The sequence below is a fragment of the Carassius carassius genome, chromosome 49 (assembly GCF_963082965.1).
Source record: "Carassius carassius chromosome 49, fCarCar2.1, whole genome shotgun sequence".
Classification (NCBI taxonomy): Eukaryota; Metazoa; Chordata; class Actinopteri; order Cypriniformes; family Cyprinidae; genus Carassius; species Carassius carassius.
Genome location: NC_081803.1, coordinates 22,967,911 through 22,987,115, shown reverse-complemented (window position 1 = coordinate 22,987,115; position 19,205 = coordinate 22,967,911). Strand labels below are relative to the sequence as shown.

The 19,205-nt window shown below is 38.8% G+C and overlaps 1 protein-coding gene across 1 annotated transcript in view; it reads left to right on the top strand.

The window, feature by feature from the left end:
* The first annotated feature begins 12,767 nt into the window (after positions 1–12,767).
* LOC132132835 (netrin receptor UNC5C-like) overlaps positions 12,768–19,205 on the top strand; it is a 168,644-nt gene continuing 162,206 nt past the window's right edge. Inside the window, exon 1 of the mRNA XM_059545364.1 lies at positions 12,768–13,283. Within this exon, the coding sequence (XP_059401347.1) occupies positions 13,163–13,283 (121 nt within the window). The 5' untranslated portion in view covers positions 12,768–13,162. The remainder of the gene's footprint in view (positions 13,284–19,205) is intronic.

Sequence of the window (19,205 nt, the reverse complement as noted above, 5' to 3'; positions counted from 1 at the left end):
CCACTAGTTGTCATACAGTAAGAGTAGAGCATTTAGTCAGACATTTTTGAGTTCATATTGAGATCTCTCGATACACACACACACACACACACACACACACACTGAATTTGAATTTTGTGACACTCGCTGCATTTGCAATTTGTATTGTATGAAGTGACTTATAATTAAACATGGAATCACGGTTATTTTAAAGTCTGTTTTGTCTTATTTTAAATTGCCACCTGGTTGAGAATCACTGCTCTAAATGAGATACATGTGAGATTACTGAGGAGAAACATCTGAGATGCAGGAGACTTCAGCAAAATGAGAGAAACATTTGAGATGTTAAAGAGTCATCGTTGGAGTTTTTGTTTTCTGGAGGCGTTTTCCTAACAGTAAGATTTCTCTTTCTTTTCAGGATCTCTAAAGTATATGTCTTGCACTCCCTGAAAGCAGCAGGTCATTGTGTTTGGAGGCAGGTGAGCAGAAGTGTCTCTAGCAGTGTTTGTGGGTGTCTGTTTGCTATTTGGACAGCGTTGAGGAGGAGTGAGCGTTGCACAAGGCTTCAGAGCCATTTTTTGGTCATGCATTAATGCATGCATGCAGGTGGGCGTCCGTTATGAAGAAATAAACAAAGCTTTCAAGTTCTTAAAAAGGTCACAGAGACTCTTTGAAATTGATTAATACTGCTTGTTCACAGAGCGCAGGATGATGAGGGTCTCTAGTGTTCTCCAGCTGCTCCTGGAAACGTTCTGCCATATCTGCACATTATTCTCACATGCTGATCGTTATTATGGACATGTGGCGGCTCGTGTGGGAGTATATGATGCTCTATGAAGATGCAGGATGGGCTCATTAGTCGCCGGAGGTAAACACAAGCACAAAGACACTGGCTGAAGGTAATGATCTGTTTGCTCATTACTTGGCCACTCGTCTAAACTCGTCTGTGTGACTGGCAGAAATGATTCCTCCAGTCGTGCAGTCAAATGAACACAAATCAGCCACAAACTAACATGTTAAAAACACCTTAGCAAACGTGTACAGCACCAATGTTATGACAGCTACTCGCTCAGTCAGAAAATGCTACATTTGAGGAAAAATATAAATATGAAGGTTAAAATGAGTTCCCACAGACAAAGAGTAAAAAAAAAGAGAGAAAAAACTTCTAAACAAATTTATATGATACGAATGGGTTTACAACACAGTTATCTTAATATCATTGAGATTTTATATAATAAAGTTTTAGTCATTTTGTTGTGTGTTTTGTCACTTTATTAGTTTTAAATATTTCGACATTTGTTTTTATATATTTAATTTATATGTATATTTAATTTTACTTTTATTTATTTATATTACAATTTTTGTATGTTAAACTAAAGTGTAATTAAAATAAAATGTTAATTAAAATAAATTATTATTTTTGTGTGTGTTTTAAAAAAAATAATAAAACAATCAGTGAAAATAATGCAAAAATCTGCAAATGTGATTGACAGAACTTTACTGTTAAAAATAAAGGGTCAATAGATAGGTGCACACAAATACAAAAACAAATGGTAACACACGACACTAAAATAGTGCAATAGAAATTCATTTAACAGCATAAGATAACATAAAACTCTAATGTGCATAAATTATCAGAAAAAAAACATTTAAATTATTTTTACTGTATATTATAAGATGGTTTGTCCTTTTGTTGCGTCCACAAACTGACAGCATTTTACTGTAAAATCTATTAAATCTATGTAAAGATCTATTAGTTCTTCACTCTATAATGTAACACTGTAAATAAATAAAAAATCATGTGATAAGTCATGTTAAAAAAAAAATCAAATAGTTACTTTAATCAAAATAATTAACAAATAATTTCAATGTAATATTTCTAGCTCATTTTTTTTTAAATGCCTTGTACAGCCAATTTGAATTTATTTTACAGCATAGAGTAAATTAACTTTTGTTTTGCCAGTTTAAAAAGTGAGGTGTTGAATAAGTATTGATTATATTGTGAAAAAATATTCAATTTCAACAACGAAAAATATAAATGTATTACTTAAGGTTTTACCTAAAGGAAGGAAAATGAAGCCTTTTCAGGCTTCAAACTATTCAGCTGAGGATCCCATATGGCACTGCATCATTTTATTGAACTCGACTCATTAAAACACAGTTGCCAAAGAAAACATTTTTAAAGATAAAATAAAATGCAACCTGTTTTGCTTTCCCTAATGTTCTGTATTTTAAAATACACTTGATTTTACCCATCAGGAACTGATTGGATGGTGTAAAGCATCTCTATATGAATGTGTTTGTAATGTGCACTAATTGTCCAGGGGCACAGTAAATATGGCCAATTTTGATTCAGTGTTATTTTAGCAGTTTAGTTTTTAGACAAGGTAAAAAGTTTATTATATAGCACCTTTCAAACTCGCTTATAGCACATATAATGATTGCTATAGCACTGATGGTTTTTATAGTATGCCGAATTAGTTCAGTTAAGTTTTCAGTTTATTGATCTGTAGTAATGCCACACTGAGATGTGTTTGGATTGTTAGTCGTGAGTTAATACTGTATGTGGAGGTGCGTTTGGGCCACAACAGTAGTTTGTTTCTCCATGAAAATAATCTTAAGTGAAAACAGGCTTTCGCTGGTGTGTGAGGTGTGGAGCTGAGCTCCATCAGGACTGACCTTTTTACTGGCGTTTTTCCGACTGTGCTACGGCTTTGATCCGTTGCTGAATCACTCACCACCAGGTTTGTGTCATTTGACAGGAGACACACATGAGCTCTCACACACTTACAGTACTCTCAAAGAAACGCCTGTGAAATAAAGCACAGTGACCATGTTAATATGTAATATTCCGCACTGGTTTTTGAATTATGCATTGTGTTGTGTTTCAGGGTTAAAGGAAGTGTCCAGAAATTTATATCACTAAAAAATTAGAATTGGCAGAAAATGTATTCACCCTCAGGCCATCCGAGATTCGGAAGATTTTGTTTCTTCATCAGGTTTGTAGAAATGTCTCATCAATGGATGCTCTGCAGTGAATGGGTGCCGTCAGAATGAGAGTCTGATAAAAACATCACAATAATCCACAGCACTCCAGTTCATCAGTGAACATCTGGAGAAGACAAAAGATGAAACACATCCAGCATTAAGATGATTTTAACTCAAACACATAGAGTCTATAATCCATAATAACACTTCCTCCAGTGAAAAAGTGTTCTGGTCTGAATCAGGAGAGAAATCTGCACAGATCAAGCAGCGTTTAAACAGATCTAAACAAATATGTGGCTGGATTTTGATGTGAGAGACAACAGCAGATGCACTTTTTCACTGGAGGAAGTGTTATTATGGATTATAGACTCTATGTATTTGAGTTAAAAACATCTTAATGCTGGATGTGTTTCATCTTTTGTCTTCCATTGATGAGACACTGATGCAATGCTACATTTCTACAAATCTGATGAAGAAACACACTCATCGTAATCTCAGATGATCTGAATGTAAGCAAATGTTTTGTGTTTGGTTGAGCTATTCCTTTAAGTGGGTTTTTGTATCGGAAATGAGTGTTTTTTTAAATACAAACCCCTAAAGGACGACTGATTCTGAAATGTTCCCCCGTTCCATTCACATTTAGCCTAAACCTCGTAAAAATGAGAGAAGCTGAGTAAAACATAATGAAGGAATATACCAGAATGTATAACGTTGTGGCTCGTTTTGCCCGGGTTTTCTCGTTGCGGTGTTATTTAGCAATTTTTAAATGCTCCAATTATGTAAACTACACCAAGATTACTTCTTATGATTACAGTAATAGTGAGGCATATTTCATCTGTTAATGGGCTCTGTCTGTTTTTGTGCAGTGACTCACTGTGGTGATGAGCAGGTAAATCAATATTTTAACCAGTGGATTTTTTTGTCTTACAGGAGAAACGGTGTAATGTAGATGGACTGTAAATAAGCAGAAGGCCTTCCTGACACATGAATCCATTAACATTTCCCAGTGTCACCTGGCAAGGAGACTTGCCGTTTATGATGCAGAAAAAACAGGCCTGTAAATCTGAAGATCGACGGAGACCCGAAACCCTCGTGTCCATGATGCAGCACTTTATCTGGCTCTGAAATAGCATCTTTATCAGCTTAAATTAAGTTTTGATTCCTTGCCACATACGGTGCTGCAAATCACTTTTAACGCAGATATCAAGAGCGGCACTAAAGTCGGCCTGTGGGCAAGAAAAATGGCTTTTTATTTTGTAGCATCCTTGTGTTGTGCCGGTCTGCATTTAACCCCTGCATATTCTCTCAGCACAATCTATCACAGAAAGATGCTCTGAAAAGGCATTGAGTCAAGGTTTATGGGGAGAATAAATTTACAATTTAAATCTGGTTTTACCACCGTGTGTCAGAGAAGGATTCCCTGACTTCTGTTTCACTTCATAACGCCGGCCTGAAGTCAGCGCTTTAGAGACGAAGAGATTGATGGAGCTTTTTTTTTCTCTCAAGGACGCCCATCATTCGCTCAGACTGTTTACGTCTTTGTTAATGGAGGAGAAGGACTGTCGTACGAATGACTGACAGGCCTTTCGTCGTTAGCAAGTGCTGAGTGACAGACAGTTTGGGGAAAGGCATCACTGAGTTGAGAGAGAGGTGAGATTATGTTGATGTTGCGGTTTAGGTTTGATTAAGGAAGAGCTTCTCCAAAAGAAAAAAAAAATTATTTTGAAAAACTTCTTATTCAGAAGTTGCTTGTAAATTTCACAAAGAGCTACTAAGAAAATGCAAATAAGGCTTAGAATTAATAAGAATTAGATTAACCAAAATAGTAAAAATAATCCTTGTTTTATTTGCAGTTTTCAGTTTAGATCCAGGGTTATTATAGTTAACTAAAACTAAAACAATGTTTAAAGTTACTTGAAATAAATAAGACATTAACTGATATAAATCTGATGTGCTTAAATATCAAAAACTGCAAAGACTAAAAAAATAAAGCCTTTCACTGCACACCATCATTTATTTTGTGTGTCTGATTTGATTTCTATTTGGCATGAATTTGCACTCAGAGCTTTGCACTCAGAGTTTAACTGGACACGTGAGCTTTAAAACTTAAAAGCTTTTAAAAGCTGGTAAGTTATTATGTGCCTTTCACATTGCTTTTCTCCTGCTGTCCGTGACCCATCAGAACCCATTTCTGGATCGACACCCACAAGCTGAGAATGGCTGCAAAATATGATTAATCTATTTATTCACTGCTGCTGCTGATTAATATCAGCCCAATTAATAAAAGCATAATGGATTCTTAACAGTTTTACCACCATATCAATAAAAAAACGTATTTCCTCTAAATGGGGCATATGCAAAGAGCACTAAATGCCTTATTTATGCATGAATGTCAAGAGCATGTGAATTAATTCAGCTTTATCCCTTTTCAGTCTGTGGCCAGCCATTCGTTACTGAAGAGCTGGACGAGCTCATGCCACATTACTGTGTGCTTTCACTACAGAATGTTTTAAAGGGTCATTCGCTTGAGATATCTGGACTGACAGTAAAATACCAGCCAGAGCCGTTAGGTTTGAAGCACAATCCATCTCCTCATACTTTTAAAAATGTACTTTACAGTGACTCACAAAAGACACATTTATAGAGTCGATCGAGAGCATCCATTGTGGAAATACTCTTCAGATGCTCTCATATGCTCCCGCCTTCAGAATCAATGCAGCTTTATATTAAGACCAAATATTTCACAGTTTTAATTCTGCCTTCTAGAGGCTCATTCAGTCTTGGGAGTTTGTGATTTTTTTTTTTTTTTTTTTGCAAAACATCAGTTTGCACACTTTCCAATTGTCAGTGACACTTTATTCATAAAGCACTATTTAAAACAACATCTGTTGACCAATGTGCTGTACATAATATAATGATATTAAATCAAATACAAAAAAAGCATAATATGCTAATGTAATATATGTATATATTTACATATATGAGATAAATTTTAAAGTAAAAACATATAATGCCTATTAGAAATTGTGTGTGTGTATATATATATATATATACACACACACACACACACACACACACACCCATTTATGTAATACTTTTTTTATATAATATAATATAATATAATATAATATAATATAATATAATATAATATAATATAATATAATATAATATAATATAATATAATATAATATAATATAATATAATATAATATAATATAATATAATATGTAAGCCTTATAGGTAACATATTGTTACAAACGTGCCAGGTTCCACCTCCACTCATTCACAACGCATGCCCTCACCTGAGTACTGAGCACTTCCACCTGCCCCTTATCATTACCCAATCACCTCGGCACCATAAATACCACACACACGCACTCAATCAGCGTCCGGTCTAGTTCGCGACAAGGTCTTACCTGTATGCTAACTCAAAGGACTAACTCTTTCTCTACTTACCTCTCTCCAGCGATTCTCCGAAGATCAAGATCCCCAGTGTGCGTGTGTGTGGTTCACCTCACTACCATGGCAACGCCGTCAGCCTACCAAGTCCACACTATCACCGGCAAACCGTAAAGTAGAAGATGCGTGCGTCATAGTGTGGGTCCCATATCCCTCCAAACCGGACTACTTCATCATGAGGAAATCCATCTGCTGGTTCTGGAGGAATCCACCGCTGACGTGATTCTAGGGTGCCCGTGGTTAGAGCAACACAATCCCGTAATCTCCTGGAAGATGGGCGAAGTCCTGAAGTGGGGCGATGCCTGTTTCAAGCGCTGCATCTCAGGTTGTCCACTTCCGGCCACATCTTCCCCTGAACCTCTTCCAGTTTGTTCCACTTTAATAGAGAGCCCAGTGGAAAACCAATCCATCACCATCCCTACCTGCTACGCCCCCTTCAGTGACGTCTTCTGCCCCAAACGGGCTTCCAAGCTGCCTCCACACCGGCCATGGGACTGTGCCATCGATCTGCTGCTGGGTGAAACAGTGCCTTAAGGAAGGATATACCCCCTATCCATTCCGGAGGAGAAGGCCATGGAGAAATACATCAAGGAGGTGCTGGCCCTGGGTTATATTTGTCCGTCTACCTCCCCTGCTGCTTTGAGTATCTTCTTTGTGGAGAAAAAGGACGGAGGTTTAAGACCATGCATTGATTATCGGGCTCTCAATAATATCACTGTCAAGTTCAGGTACCCACTTCCCCTCATCCCAGCTGCCTTGGAAAATCTCCGTGGTGCCACTGTTTTCACCAAGTTGGACCTCCGCAGCGCCTATAACCTCATCCGGATACGAGAAGGGGACGAGTGGAAAACAGCCTTCATAACCCCTACTGGCCACTATGAATATGCGTGATGCCGTATGGACTTGTTAACGTCCCCTCCGTCTTCCAGGACTTCATCAATGAGGTGCTCCGGGAGTTCCTCCACAAGTTTGTCCTCGTCTACATAGATGATATCCTCATATACTCCCGGAGCCTGGCAGAACATCAACGCCACATTGCGGAAGTCCTGCAACGCCTGAGGGCCTTTCAACTCTATCTCAAGGCCGAAAAGTGCTCTTTCCATCAGCCCTCAGTGCAGTTCCTTGGATACAACATCAGCAGCAGTGGCATCCGGATGGACGAGGGGAAGGTAAATGCCGTCAGAGATTGGCCCACTCCTACCACCATCAAAGAGTTACAACGGTTCCTTGGCTTTGCCAACTTCTATAAACGGTTTATCTAAAACTTCAGTAACATTACCAGCCCTCTCACCAGTCTCCTCCGTAACAAAACCCAAATCTCTCCCCTGGACTCCTGCCGCCACAGAGGCCTTCCACACCCTCAAAGAGGCCTTTACGACTGCCCCACTCCTGGTTCATCCTGACCCCGACGGACCCTTCGTCGTGGAAGTCGACGCCTCAACCACCGGAGTGGGAGCGGTCCTTTCTCAGCAGCAGGGGAATCCCAGTCGCCTCCACCCATGCGCCTTCTTCTCCCGGAAACTCAACCCGGCGGAGGTCAACTATGATATCGGCAACCGGGAGTTGTTGGCCATCAAGTTGGCCTTAGAAGAATGGAGGCATTGTTTGGAGGGAGCCAAACACCCCTTTCTGTTCGTCACAGATCATAAAAACCTGGAGTATCTTCGAGTGGCAAAAAGATTAAATCCAAGACAAGCCCGCTGGGCGTTATTCTTCACCCGCTTCCACTTTACCATCTCATATCGCCCAGGGGTGAAAAACGTAAAGGCTGATGCCCTGTCCTGGTGTCACGCCCCCGAAGAGAATCTCGAAGAACCAGAAACCATTCTTCCAGAAAAGGTCATCATCTCTCCTATTACCTGGTCCACTGAGACCCTTCCTCCTACCGATCCTACTACAAACACCCCGCCGGGTGGCCCACCGGGACATCAGTATATTCCCAGGACACGGCGCACTCCACTCATTCACTCCACTCACACATCTCTTGGCACTGGTCACCCGGAGGTCAATGAAACCCTCTCGTCTCCTCTAACGTCTTCACCCAGCTCTCACGGATCCATTCATCACTCTACCCAACACTACCTGCTCCTCTGCTTGTGTCTATTAATAAACCCTTCTGTCTGTTACTCCTCAGCCTCCCGAGTGATCTGTAACACATATGGCAATATCTCTTGATACAGAGCAATATATGTCATATTTTACATTTCCATATGGGACACCACATGATTATTTTATGGTTAATTAAGTTGCTTTATTAAATATGTTTAGTACAAATAATTCTACCAGTCCAGATTTACTTTCCTAATATTAATTTTGTTACTGTTTCAGGAGTCAGTTTGTGACGCAAGTAAACAAATCAGTATTTTCACATACATAAATGCATTTACTAAACATTGTGAATTTGCATAATAATAATAATACAGGGCAAGACCATAATCACAATTCTCAGTATTTGGTCAAGTTTGCCTGAGCATTAGATAATGTTCTCTCAGGCCCATCAGAAACACAGCATAAAAGCAATTTCCCTCCCGCTGGTAATTCAAAGTGAAATGCCAGTAAGTTGTCAGATTCTCACCGACATCATTGTTCGAGCCGCACAAAACAAGATGAGTCAATGCATAAGTCATGCTTTCTCAAATCCCAGTTAATTTCGAGCACCCGATTTAGTTTCTCACATCCTCGTATTCTCAGTTTGATTGATTGGAAATTGCTTATAAGGGTATACAAAGTAAAGGATAAACACACACACAAATAAAATGCAATTGTGCATTGTTTGTGGTTTATATATTGTTTACTGTATGATATGTCCAGAAAAAGGTCCTTTAAACATGTCACAGAAAGTCCAGCTTTAAAGCTAACCAATTCAGACTATATTACGCTTGATTTAACAAGCAGTTATGAAGGATTACAGTCCAAATTACTCTGAAAGTGGAAGAATAACGGGATGCTGCGGCTCCTCACTGGGAAGAGGAAATGATGTCACGGCGTGTCACCTCTGGTGTAGAATGAGAGCGCTGGGTGACATTAGTCTTGGAGACTGTGTACATGTTCTTTCCCGGCACTTTTGGGGGCTGTTTTTTTTCTGGGGCCGGGATGGGAATAGGTCATCAAAGCGGGTTCATAAAAATGGCTGCAATGCCAAAAAGAGAGAGATATTTCAGAGCTGAACCTTAGGGTGAGAGGGAATTATGTCTATTGTTGTGTTGCTGACTGAGACCTCTGACATTTTGATATTGTTTTGGAGCGCTGTATCATTTCAAAGTTGTAAAGCTTCGAAAATATCCAAGTTATAAAAGATCTATGTTGCTTTTGAAGAGATGAACAACATGAGGCACAATTTAATAGCACATGCTTGCTCGGGATGCAGTGTTTGTCCTGCCGCACTGTAAAAATAAACGGAAAAATTGCCAACTTGATGAGTCTTCAAATGGAGCTCTTTGTATCTTATTTTCAATAGCTTGCTTTTTCAGGTTCCCAAAATGGTGTTCAATAATCAATGGATTCAATAATGAAAGACAAAAATACTAAGTAAGAAAATCATGTTTAAAGTAGCAACTGTCCTATAAAGCAAAAATCTAGTTTTAAATCTGTAGGCCTCGACACACAAACATCAAGTATAGGTGACAATCAACATATTTACATCACAACTCAACAAATAACTAACAGTAATGGCAAAACAACAACAAAAAATTAATCAGAAAACTACAAAACAATAATCCTATCACAGTAACTGCAAAATGTATTAATGATGCATTGCATGCTGGGAACACACAAATCCTTAACATTTCAACAATACCAAATTTTCTTTGCTCAGAGTCAGACTAGCTGGGACAACATCTGGTGTTTTTTATGTAGTTTCAAGAAAACTGCATTAGTATTTGAGACTCTAAAGTCTAAGTAAACTCTAAAATATCTAGTTTTTTTTTTTACAGTCTGTTTCAATGTGGTCAAACAAAAGCTTGTTCGCAACAAAGGGATACAGAGTTGACCATAGGGTTTGTGCTCATGGAAAACCATGGTAAAGCCTTCGAAGACGTTGTTACTTGGAATTCCATGTCTGAGATTACACAGACAGGCCACCCATGATGTTAACCACTAGCCCAGTAAATGGGTTTTCTAAGCTGTCACTCCACAAGATTAAAGGCGCTATGATCTTACCGCTTGGTAAACATTACATAATATTTACAGAGGCTGCTCAAGAATTTACATGGAAAATGTGAAGATGCTTAAATCAAATGGAAAAGCATGACAGTCTCGTGTCTTTGGTGACAATGTGTTGTCGGTTTATCTAGTGCATTCTATATAGAGTCAATGCAATCGCTACACTGTTTACAAAACCCTTTGAGTCTCAAATACTAATACAGTTCTCTTGAAACTACATAAAACCCACATCAGACTAAACAGAATTCACCCAAATGTCTTTCTTGTGTGGAACATAAAATAAGATGTTTAGGTCAGTTGCTGGTAGCAATTGACTTCCTATAGGGGAAAAAATACAATTGTTTGGTTGCCAACATTCTTCAGAATATCTTCTGTTGTGTCCAGAAGAATGAAACTCATTCAGGTTTGGAACATTTAGAATTTTTGTGTGAAATACAATTTTAGTTATTTGTTGTGTTGTGATGTAAGAGCTCCTCTTTTTACATTTGTTGATTGTCATTGTTCTTGAGGTTTGTGTGTCAGTGTGTTCAACCGTTTAAAACTATATCCTGGATGTCTTTGCTTTGTAGGACCATGATAGTTCCTTTCCAAGAATAAATATAGCAGTAACTTAACATACTGAGTGTGCTATAAGACAACTATTGAAACAACATAATCATTTATTGCGTTGATGAGCTTGTCTTGATGAATTTATTGGCTGAATGAGGAGTTTTGCATTTAGTGAATAAACAAGTTCAAATTGTACAATTAGTAACCATTGTTGAAGAGAACTTGTTTTGGAATTTTTTTTTAAGTAGAGCAAACAGTTTATTTTACTGGCCATTTAGCAGACGCTTCATCCGAAACGACTGAACTGCCTCCTTGAAGAAACCCAAGGTTAAGTGTCTCGCTCCGGGGCATTATGGTGATGGAGTGGGACTGGAATTTCGGCAGCTTGCCAGTTTCTAGGTCAGTCCACCTGGGCTTGAACCAGCAATACTGAAGCCAGCAGCCCGGTTTCTTAACCATTAAGCCATGACATCATAAATGCAAACACAAAACACCTGCAGATAGAGAAGATTGATGAGCCGGAATCACAGATACAGTCTCCTCTTATCATGACGACAGGCCCGGCGCGCCGCAGCAGAATTTACAAGCTCACTTCAGTCATCATGGTTTGTGGTTTTGTTCCTGTCATAATTATTGATCATGCCTTTTGACAAAAGAAGCATGTTTTGGGCAATTAGCAGGGCTAAATGAATAACGGGAGAATCTTGTTGATTAGATTCTAGAGAGGTTTGTTTTCCTCTTGTTTATTCAGTGTCATGGATCAGAACCGAGAGTGAAATATTAACTACAATAAAGTCTTTTTTTAGACCTCGCATTGTGAATTTTATACATTTAAAGTCAGAAAACAGTCATACAATATCGTTTTTGTTTTGTCTCTGTATGTGCTGAGATTATGGTTGAATTTTGAGCAGAAAATTATCCTAAAAGAAACAGTTAATTATATGAAAGTATGAAAATAGTCTTTAAGGGTTTCATTAAAAGGAATAGGAAAAACAGAATAGCAAAATATCACAATGGCATGTAGGAAGTCAGAAAATAAAGTCAAAATGTTTTTTTTCCTTTTTTTACAAACATAATGAATAAATAAGTTATATATAGTTTTATATAACAAATTATTATTATTATTTTCCTCTCCTTTTTTTTCTCATTCTAAATTATTTAATTAGGAGAATTTCGGTACATTCTAAAAAGCTGGGTTGTTTAAAGCAAACTTTAAATTTAAAGCTGGGTTAGTCCATTCTTGACCCAAAGTTGGTTTGAAACAACCCAGCATTTTTTTTAGAGTGTATGTGTTGAAACTAGTGTTGAATTATGATCAGATGATCCTTAAATAAACAGAATAATGAAATTAATTCATACAATGGGAAATTGCTTTCGCCATATTTGCAAAATAAATAAAAAAATCCATCGATATAGCCTCTTAGTCCTTCCCAGTTTAAAGTGTCTCAAAATGTGCTGAGATAATGGGCGGGAAAGGATTATAAAAGAAAGAGAGTAACAGCACATGAAAGAACATTGACTGTTTAAAAACAGGAAAAGACCCATTAAAGCTCGTCTGATAACACAACTCATCCGCTCCGCGTCCCCGTACCTGGTTTTCGTCACTGAAGTCGGAGCGCACTCGGATTGGCTGGAGCTCCGGCGGCTCGCGCGGGGTTCGCGCGCCTCTCCAACTGTCCTTCAGAAGGCGGGGAGCGCGCGCGGGAGGAACTTCACTGACAGACGGCCTTCCTTGAACATGAACTTACCTCAGGAGCGCTGATTTATCTGCTTACACCTCAGCCACGGCGTTTCGCGAACCCTTGAGAGAAAAACCTCTCTGAAGAGGATATTTAATCCTAAACATTTGTGCTTGACGCGCGCTGTCAGTCAGAAGAGCGCGCTGAGGTAACGTAAAAACCAACGGATTTCATTCCGCCGCCACGGGCTTCGACTCCGCGGGGTTCATTATAATCAACATCTCCAGAGGTTCCTCTGATTGTTATTTCACCTGATTGGCGGATTTCTGCCTGGTTTCGACTGTTTGTATGATGGGAAGAAGTCAAAAGACTGCGAGAGGAGACCGAGGCGGATCGGGATTCTTACCGCAGATGATCACGGTGTTCGTTTTTACTCTTTCATCGCTCGTCAGCACCGGAGCGGCTCAAGGTAAGAAAACCTTTTTATATTACCGTACGACAGGTGAAGATCGATCGGTATCACTGACTGAAGTTTGCCGAAGTTCAGTTAAATTATGAAAAGTTGTCAAACCGATCCATCTTATCTTCAGATAGTCTATTCATACGGAAACATTTCAGTTAATATTGTTAATATGTCTAAATGGGAATTAATTAAACCACCCTTCAGTTGCTTACTAGTCAAGTTTGATTGGCTATTTGGCAGATTTTTAGATGTGTGTTTTTTGTTTCTAAACTGTTTTGTGTGTGTGTGTGTGTGTGGTCGAACATGTTAATTCGGATCGGATTTATATTTAACTATCTTAACAATGGCATTTACTATTACTATTATTATTTTTGTTGTTGCGGTAGGTTTGTTTATGGTTGAGAATGAGCGCATGTTGGTTAAAATTTGAGGCAGGATTGTTGTAGACTACAACAGACCTGATTAAATCTCTTTGTATTGACTGGAATATGTGTATTATTGCCTTAATTTTAGGCATGAGCTCATAGTGAGGTCATTTCTTGAGAAACTTTGTCTTGTGCTGATGTAGAAATGTATTTGTTTACCTTCCTGAAGTCTCAACTCGCTTTTTAATATCTTCAGGCTTGTTATGAATGCCGAAATCTTGTTACATGACAGTTTTCTGTCTTTAAAGGATAAGAGTATTTGATCAGAGTTGTTTTTCCAAACCCTTCTCTTTTGCTGTAAATCTGAACCTTTTAGATTTTTATTATTTATAATGTCATGTTAAAATGCGTTTTATTAGTAGCTTTTTATTTTATTATTAGTATTTAATAAAATTTATTATCTTAGCTTTTTATTATTTTTTATTATATATATATACATACAGAAAATAATGCATTATTAAACCATCATCTTAAAATATAGATAATTTTATACCTTTGAATAAATTCCTTTGGGGATATTTTGAGAAACAGGAAAAATGCATTTCTTGAAACCATAAAATATCACTCATGGCCTCATTTTGTGAAAAGTGGATGTGCTACTGGCATTTTATATTTATTAAAAGTCTGAACTGATAACTTACCCAAATTCCCTGTGTCTATTAGGAGTAAAGTAAATATTTTGATTATTTTGTTATTGAGTACTTCTGCTGCGTGCTTTGATTGCGTTATAATGAGCTAATTAAATGAATTTTCCTCTGGGCACAACATTGTGAGTTGTTTTCTCTGTGGTGAAGATGCTTTCAAGTTTGTGTTTGTGGCGTATCTCAGAGCTGATGCCGTTTGCTTTCTTGAATGTGTCCTTTCACTGAAGTGAGTGTGGGACTCCATTAAAAGGATTTCGCTGAATAATTGTTCTGTAAGTAGACAGGCAGCCATGTTCTTGACACAGATGGATGACACAAAGACCTCCCTATCACAAGGCAGGTTTGTGAAGCTCCTCCGAGCTGCGTTTGACATTGACTTCAACCCTCCCTCAGTGGTTTGCATGCAGTTGTACTGTACTGGATTCTGCTGATCTCATATTTTTTTGGGAGAATATGATCAAAAGGTGTGGAACTTGTTACAATAGTATTCTAGATTAAGTACTATATTACTGTATTATTTAAAAGCTACTTTAAAAATAAGATTCTTGCAGCTTAAACAGTAGAGCAATGGCAAGGTCATGGGTTCGATTCTCTTAAATGCATGCACTGAAGAAAAAGCTAAGCTTGAATGCAATGTATAAGATGCATGGATAAAAACATCTGCCAAGTGATGTTTGTGCTATTCTAGATTACATACTATATTACTTTATTTAAAAATATATATTATGTAAGTGATTCATGTAGCTCAAACAGAAGAGCAATGATGAGGTCATAGGTTCATATTCCCAGGGAATGCATGTATTTACATTTATGCATTTAGCAGATGCTTTTATCCAAAGTGACTAACAGTGAATTCAGGCTATACATTTTTTTTTTTTTTTTACCAGTATGTGTGTTCCCTGGGAATTGAATCCATAACTTTTTGCACTGCTAACAGAATACTATACCACTGAGCTACAGGAACTGCACAGTGCACTACATGCACTAAAAAAAAAACCTTGATGCAATATGAGTTGCTTTTGCCAAAAGTTAAATATAAAGTGACGTTTGCACTAATCTAAATGATATGTTACTTTATTTAAAAGATACTTTTAAGTGATGTTTGAAGGTGTTGCATGCTTCAGGCTCCAAAATTGCCAGGAATCGGATGGTTAGAAACCCAATCCAGTCTAGCAAAACCTCCCTGGACAATTGTGCATAGTTAATGAGAAACAAGGAAAGGTTGAGGAAAAACTATCCTGCTCCAGTGTCTGAAGGGCATTGCTGGATGACATAAGGCAGATTCCCTCAGAGGCCAATGCCATTGACTGTAATGTGAACATGAACCAAGTCTCTTCGTGTCCATTAAGAAATCAATATTTAGGGAGAACATTGTTTGCGACTAATTAATGGCCCTTAGGTTTTTGGATACTAATGAGCTACATGTTTCCCGTTCACATGGGGATCTTTTTGTGCTTGAAGAACTGCCTGGTTATTTAAGCAGTTACGGCTACTCTGCATGGAAAAAATTCCCTCACACACTCCTTTCTTCTCCTGATCCCTCTATTTTTCACTGTCGATACACTTGTGTTAATTAAGTGTGTGAATTCCCACTCGTCCCAGTGTTCTCTTGGCCCTGGAAACAGAGGTGAGAGCATTAGAGAGGAAAGGAGTGCCTTTATGAAGTACAGTAAAATCACTGACATCTCCACCACAAGTGTCTTCCGTTGCCTGAATATGAATAAGAGTGGACCGGGAAAGTCAAGAGGGAGTGAGGGGGATAAAAAACAGCACTGTGCGACCCTTGACAATACTTAGACAGGAGACGATCTTGTCATCTGCTTTAACGGCAGAAGGCCGTGTGGATTTGAGGGCTGAAGTAGACCGGCTGTCTGTTTGAATATGCAGATCCTTGGCTGATGAAAGATGAAGATCACAAATCTGCATAATCCATTCTTGTACATTTTTGTTTTCATGTAGGCTGCATGCTTATTCTGCTTTCTGTATGCCATCGGTTCTATATGCAGTGCGCTCTCTTTTTTTTTTTTTTAAACAAAGGCGCCTTGTTTGTAATTACTATTTAAAAAATCAAGCTAATCCACTGCCTGCTGAGTGCGTCAAATCATGAGTTCACTTTTTCCACATCTGTCCACTCGCTCTGCATGTTATGCGTCCACTGAGCTTATGGATGGGGGGGGGGGCTTTTATTTTAAGAAAATATTTTGCACACTCAGAAAGAGACACGTGCACACTGGTAGGTGTAAAAATGAGAATGTTATTGAGATCATCATTACTCTAACCGTTCCCCTCAAGGTTACAGCCATCGTGGTCGTTCTCCAAGTATGTTTAGAAACACAAACGCTTCCTTGTGCACCGAACGGCTACTGTACTATGACTTCGTGCCACCGTGTATCATAATTCCCTCATGTTCTAGGCCGTTTTTTAAGTTAGAAAGAGAAAATGAGACTTAATGCAGTCATGCGCTGGTGAAGGTAAAGGTCGAGCAAACGGTGTGTCATCAGAAACTCCTTCTTGGTCGCCTTGTGAGCATCAGCACTACACACTGTTTGTTGGCCTTCCCCCATGCAGAGGATATTTTTCGTGATAATTGCTGTGAAAGGCGTGCTGAGGTTGCAGCTCTCCTCTCCTGACGTCACGTAGCGTGCCAGCTGTGGAAAAGATGTATTACCGTATGCGTGCGCCATTGTCTACGGTGAATCGTGCCATATCCAGCTGCGCAGGTTGGTGAGTGAGCAAAGTCATGGCAATGACAGCCTCTATTCGTTGCAAAAAAACAAAAACAAAAAACGGACGGGAAGTAGAGTGAGTGCAATTAATCACACACTGTCACCCTTTAAACTACAGGGGAAGCATCAAAGTGCAGCTTTGGGTTCTATTAGCAGTCCATTGGTGGAGCCTGGCACAAGCGTGGCTACTTCACAAGCATACCGCCGCTGAAGTGACCGACCTGTCTGTCAGCAGATCTCCTCTTCCATCGTGACACAAACACTTCATGCAGAAGAAGCTGGAAGCAAAATTTTAACTGTGCAGCCTGAAGTGTTTTTTGTTCATTTAGGCCAGTTTTTTCACCTGATGGATTTTAGGTTCTTTGCTGCTGTCGCCTTTGGCTTGTTTGGTTGTAGACACTTAATATTGAGCAAAATTATCAATTTGACTGCACTGATGAGAACAAAACTGAATTGAGCTAAATAATTAACACTACTTATATAGAGGTGCTTTAAGCAGAATCAAATTCATGTCATAATTGATCAACTTTGCAGCATCAACAGCATACAGTGCACTCGTTTGACGTGGTCATGTGTGCTGTTGAGTATGGAGTGATGTTATGCTTCTCCTTTAATGTAATGCGTTGCATTGTGAAATCCAAACCCAAACGCTCAAAGGCTCTTTGTTTCCACTTACAGAAAGGCTGCTGCTCGGAGAATCCTCAGTGTCCAATTGTAGCTAAGGATCAGAGAAATGTAATTTACAGCCCCTGCTCCTCATGGAGAGGGTAATTGTGATCAGGAAATGGAGAGAGAGATGAGAGTTATTACCAGTCAAGGGGCTTTCACTCTGGGCAGTTATGGAGAGGAGAGTGATGCCCGTTTTTACAGTTTAAAGGATAGATTTCGTTTTTTGGGAGCGGACGACGCCCGGCCGTAAATGTACATGACCACATACTGGCCCTGCTGGTGAACGGCGCCAGTCGACCGCAATGTAAAACACTCAGATCTAACATTTTGGTTCATTTAAGAAGGTCAGAGGTGAAGAGTTAAAATTTTTCTGAAGCACCAAACTGAACTGTACACTTCAGTGAAAAAAAAACCTAGTAAAATTGCTAGTAAAATTTAATCTGAAAACTGAAATAGAGCATATAAATAAATAAAGTATTAGTTTAGTTTCACACTGAAGTTTATGGAAGCTTGTTGATTACAGAATAAAAGAATTAAAAAGGCAATTGCTACTTTTTGTCTCACAGTTTGATTTTTCCCACAATTCTTTTTTTCTTGGAATTCTGATTGTACGCCAGGTATGAACTCATTTGAATGCATTTACATTTACCTTTAGTTTTTTAGAAGACACTTTTATCCAAAGGGACTTACAAATGAGGACAATAGAAGAAATCAAAACTAACGCAGTACACGTAACACACACACACACACACACACACACACACACACACACACACACACACACACACACAAGCAGAACAAATAGATAGAATAGAAAAAATAGAAAGCTAGGCTGTTTTTTTTGTTTCTTTATGAACTTCAGTATGTCTGAAAAGTTATTATTTTGTTTTACTGCATCTAGTGGTGTAGAAAATGCTCTCTTCACCTCTGACCTTCTTAAATGAAGCACTCACATCGTTTGTCTTGTAACAACAGAGCAACAGTCCTGCAGTAAAAGCATTTCATCTTGGACGGTTGTTCTTGCATGTTTTTCTTGTCATTGTGGGATAATAACAGAACACAGTTTTTCGCTTATTGCATACATGGCTATAAAAAGCACACAGTCCCACCAGAAACACCGTCAGTAGCTTTGCTTTTAGCTCTGCTGTCGTGTGATGGCTCTCCTTGTAGACACAAAGTGGTGTCCAATCGAACAGGAAGCCTGCTGGGATACGGTCAGAGCGTGCACGAGCGAACGTCACTTAGTACAGCAGAAAGATCATATTACTAACCCTTAAAGGCTCAGCCATATGCTTCCCGACTATAGAGTCGACAACGTGTTGTACTGTGTGAATCTGCACGTCAGTCAAAGATTGGAAAAAGCATGCAATCCAAGTTCTGCAAATAGCCACGTAGCCACTAAAACCACATTTGCCAAATTATTAGTATTCTTAGTTAATGCATAACGCTTGACCGCCGGCCAAA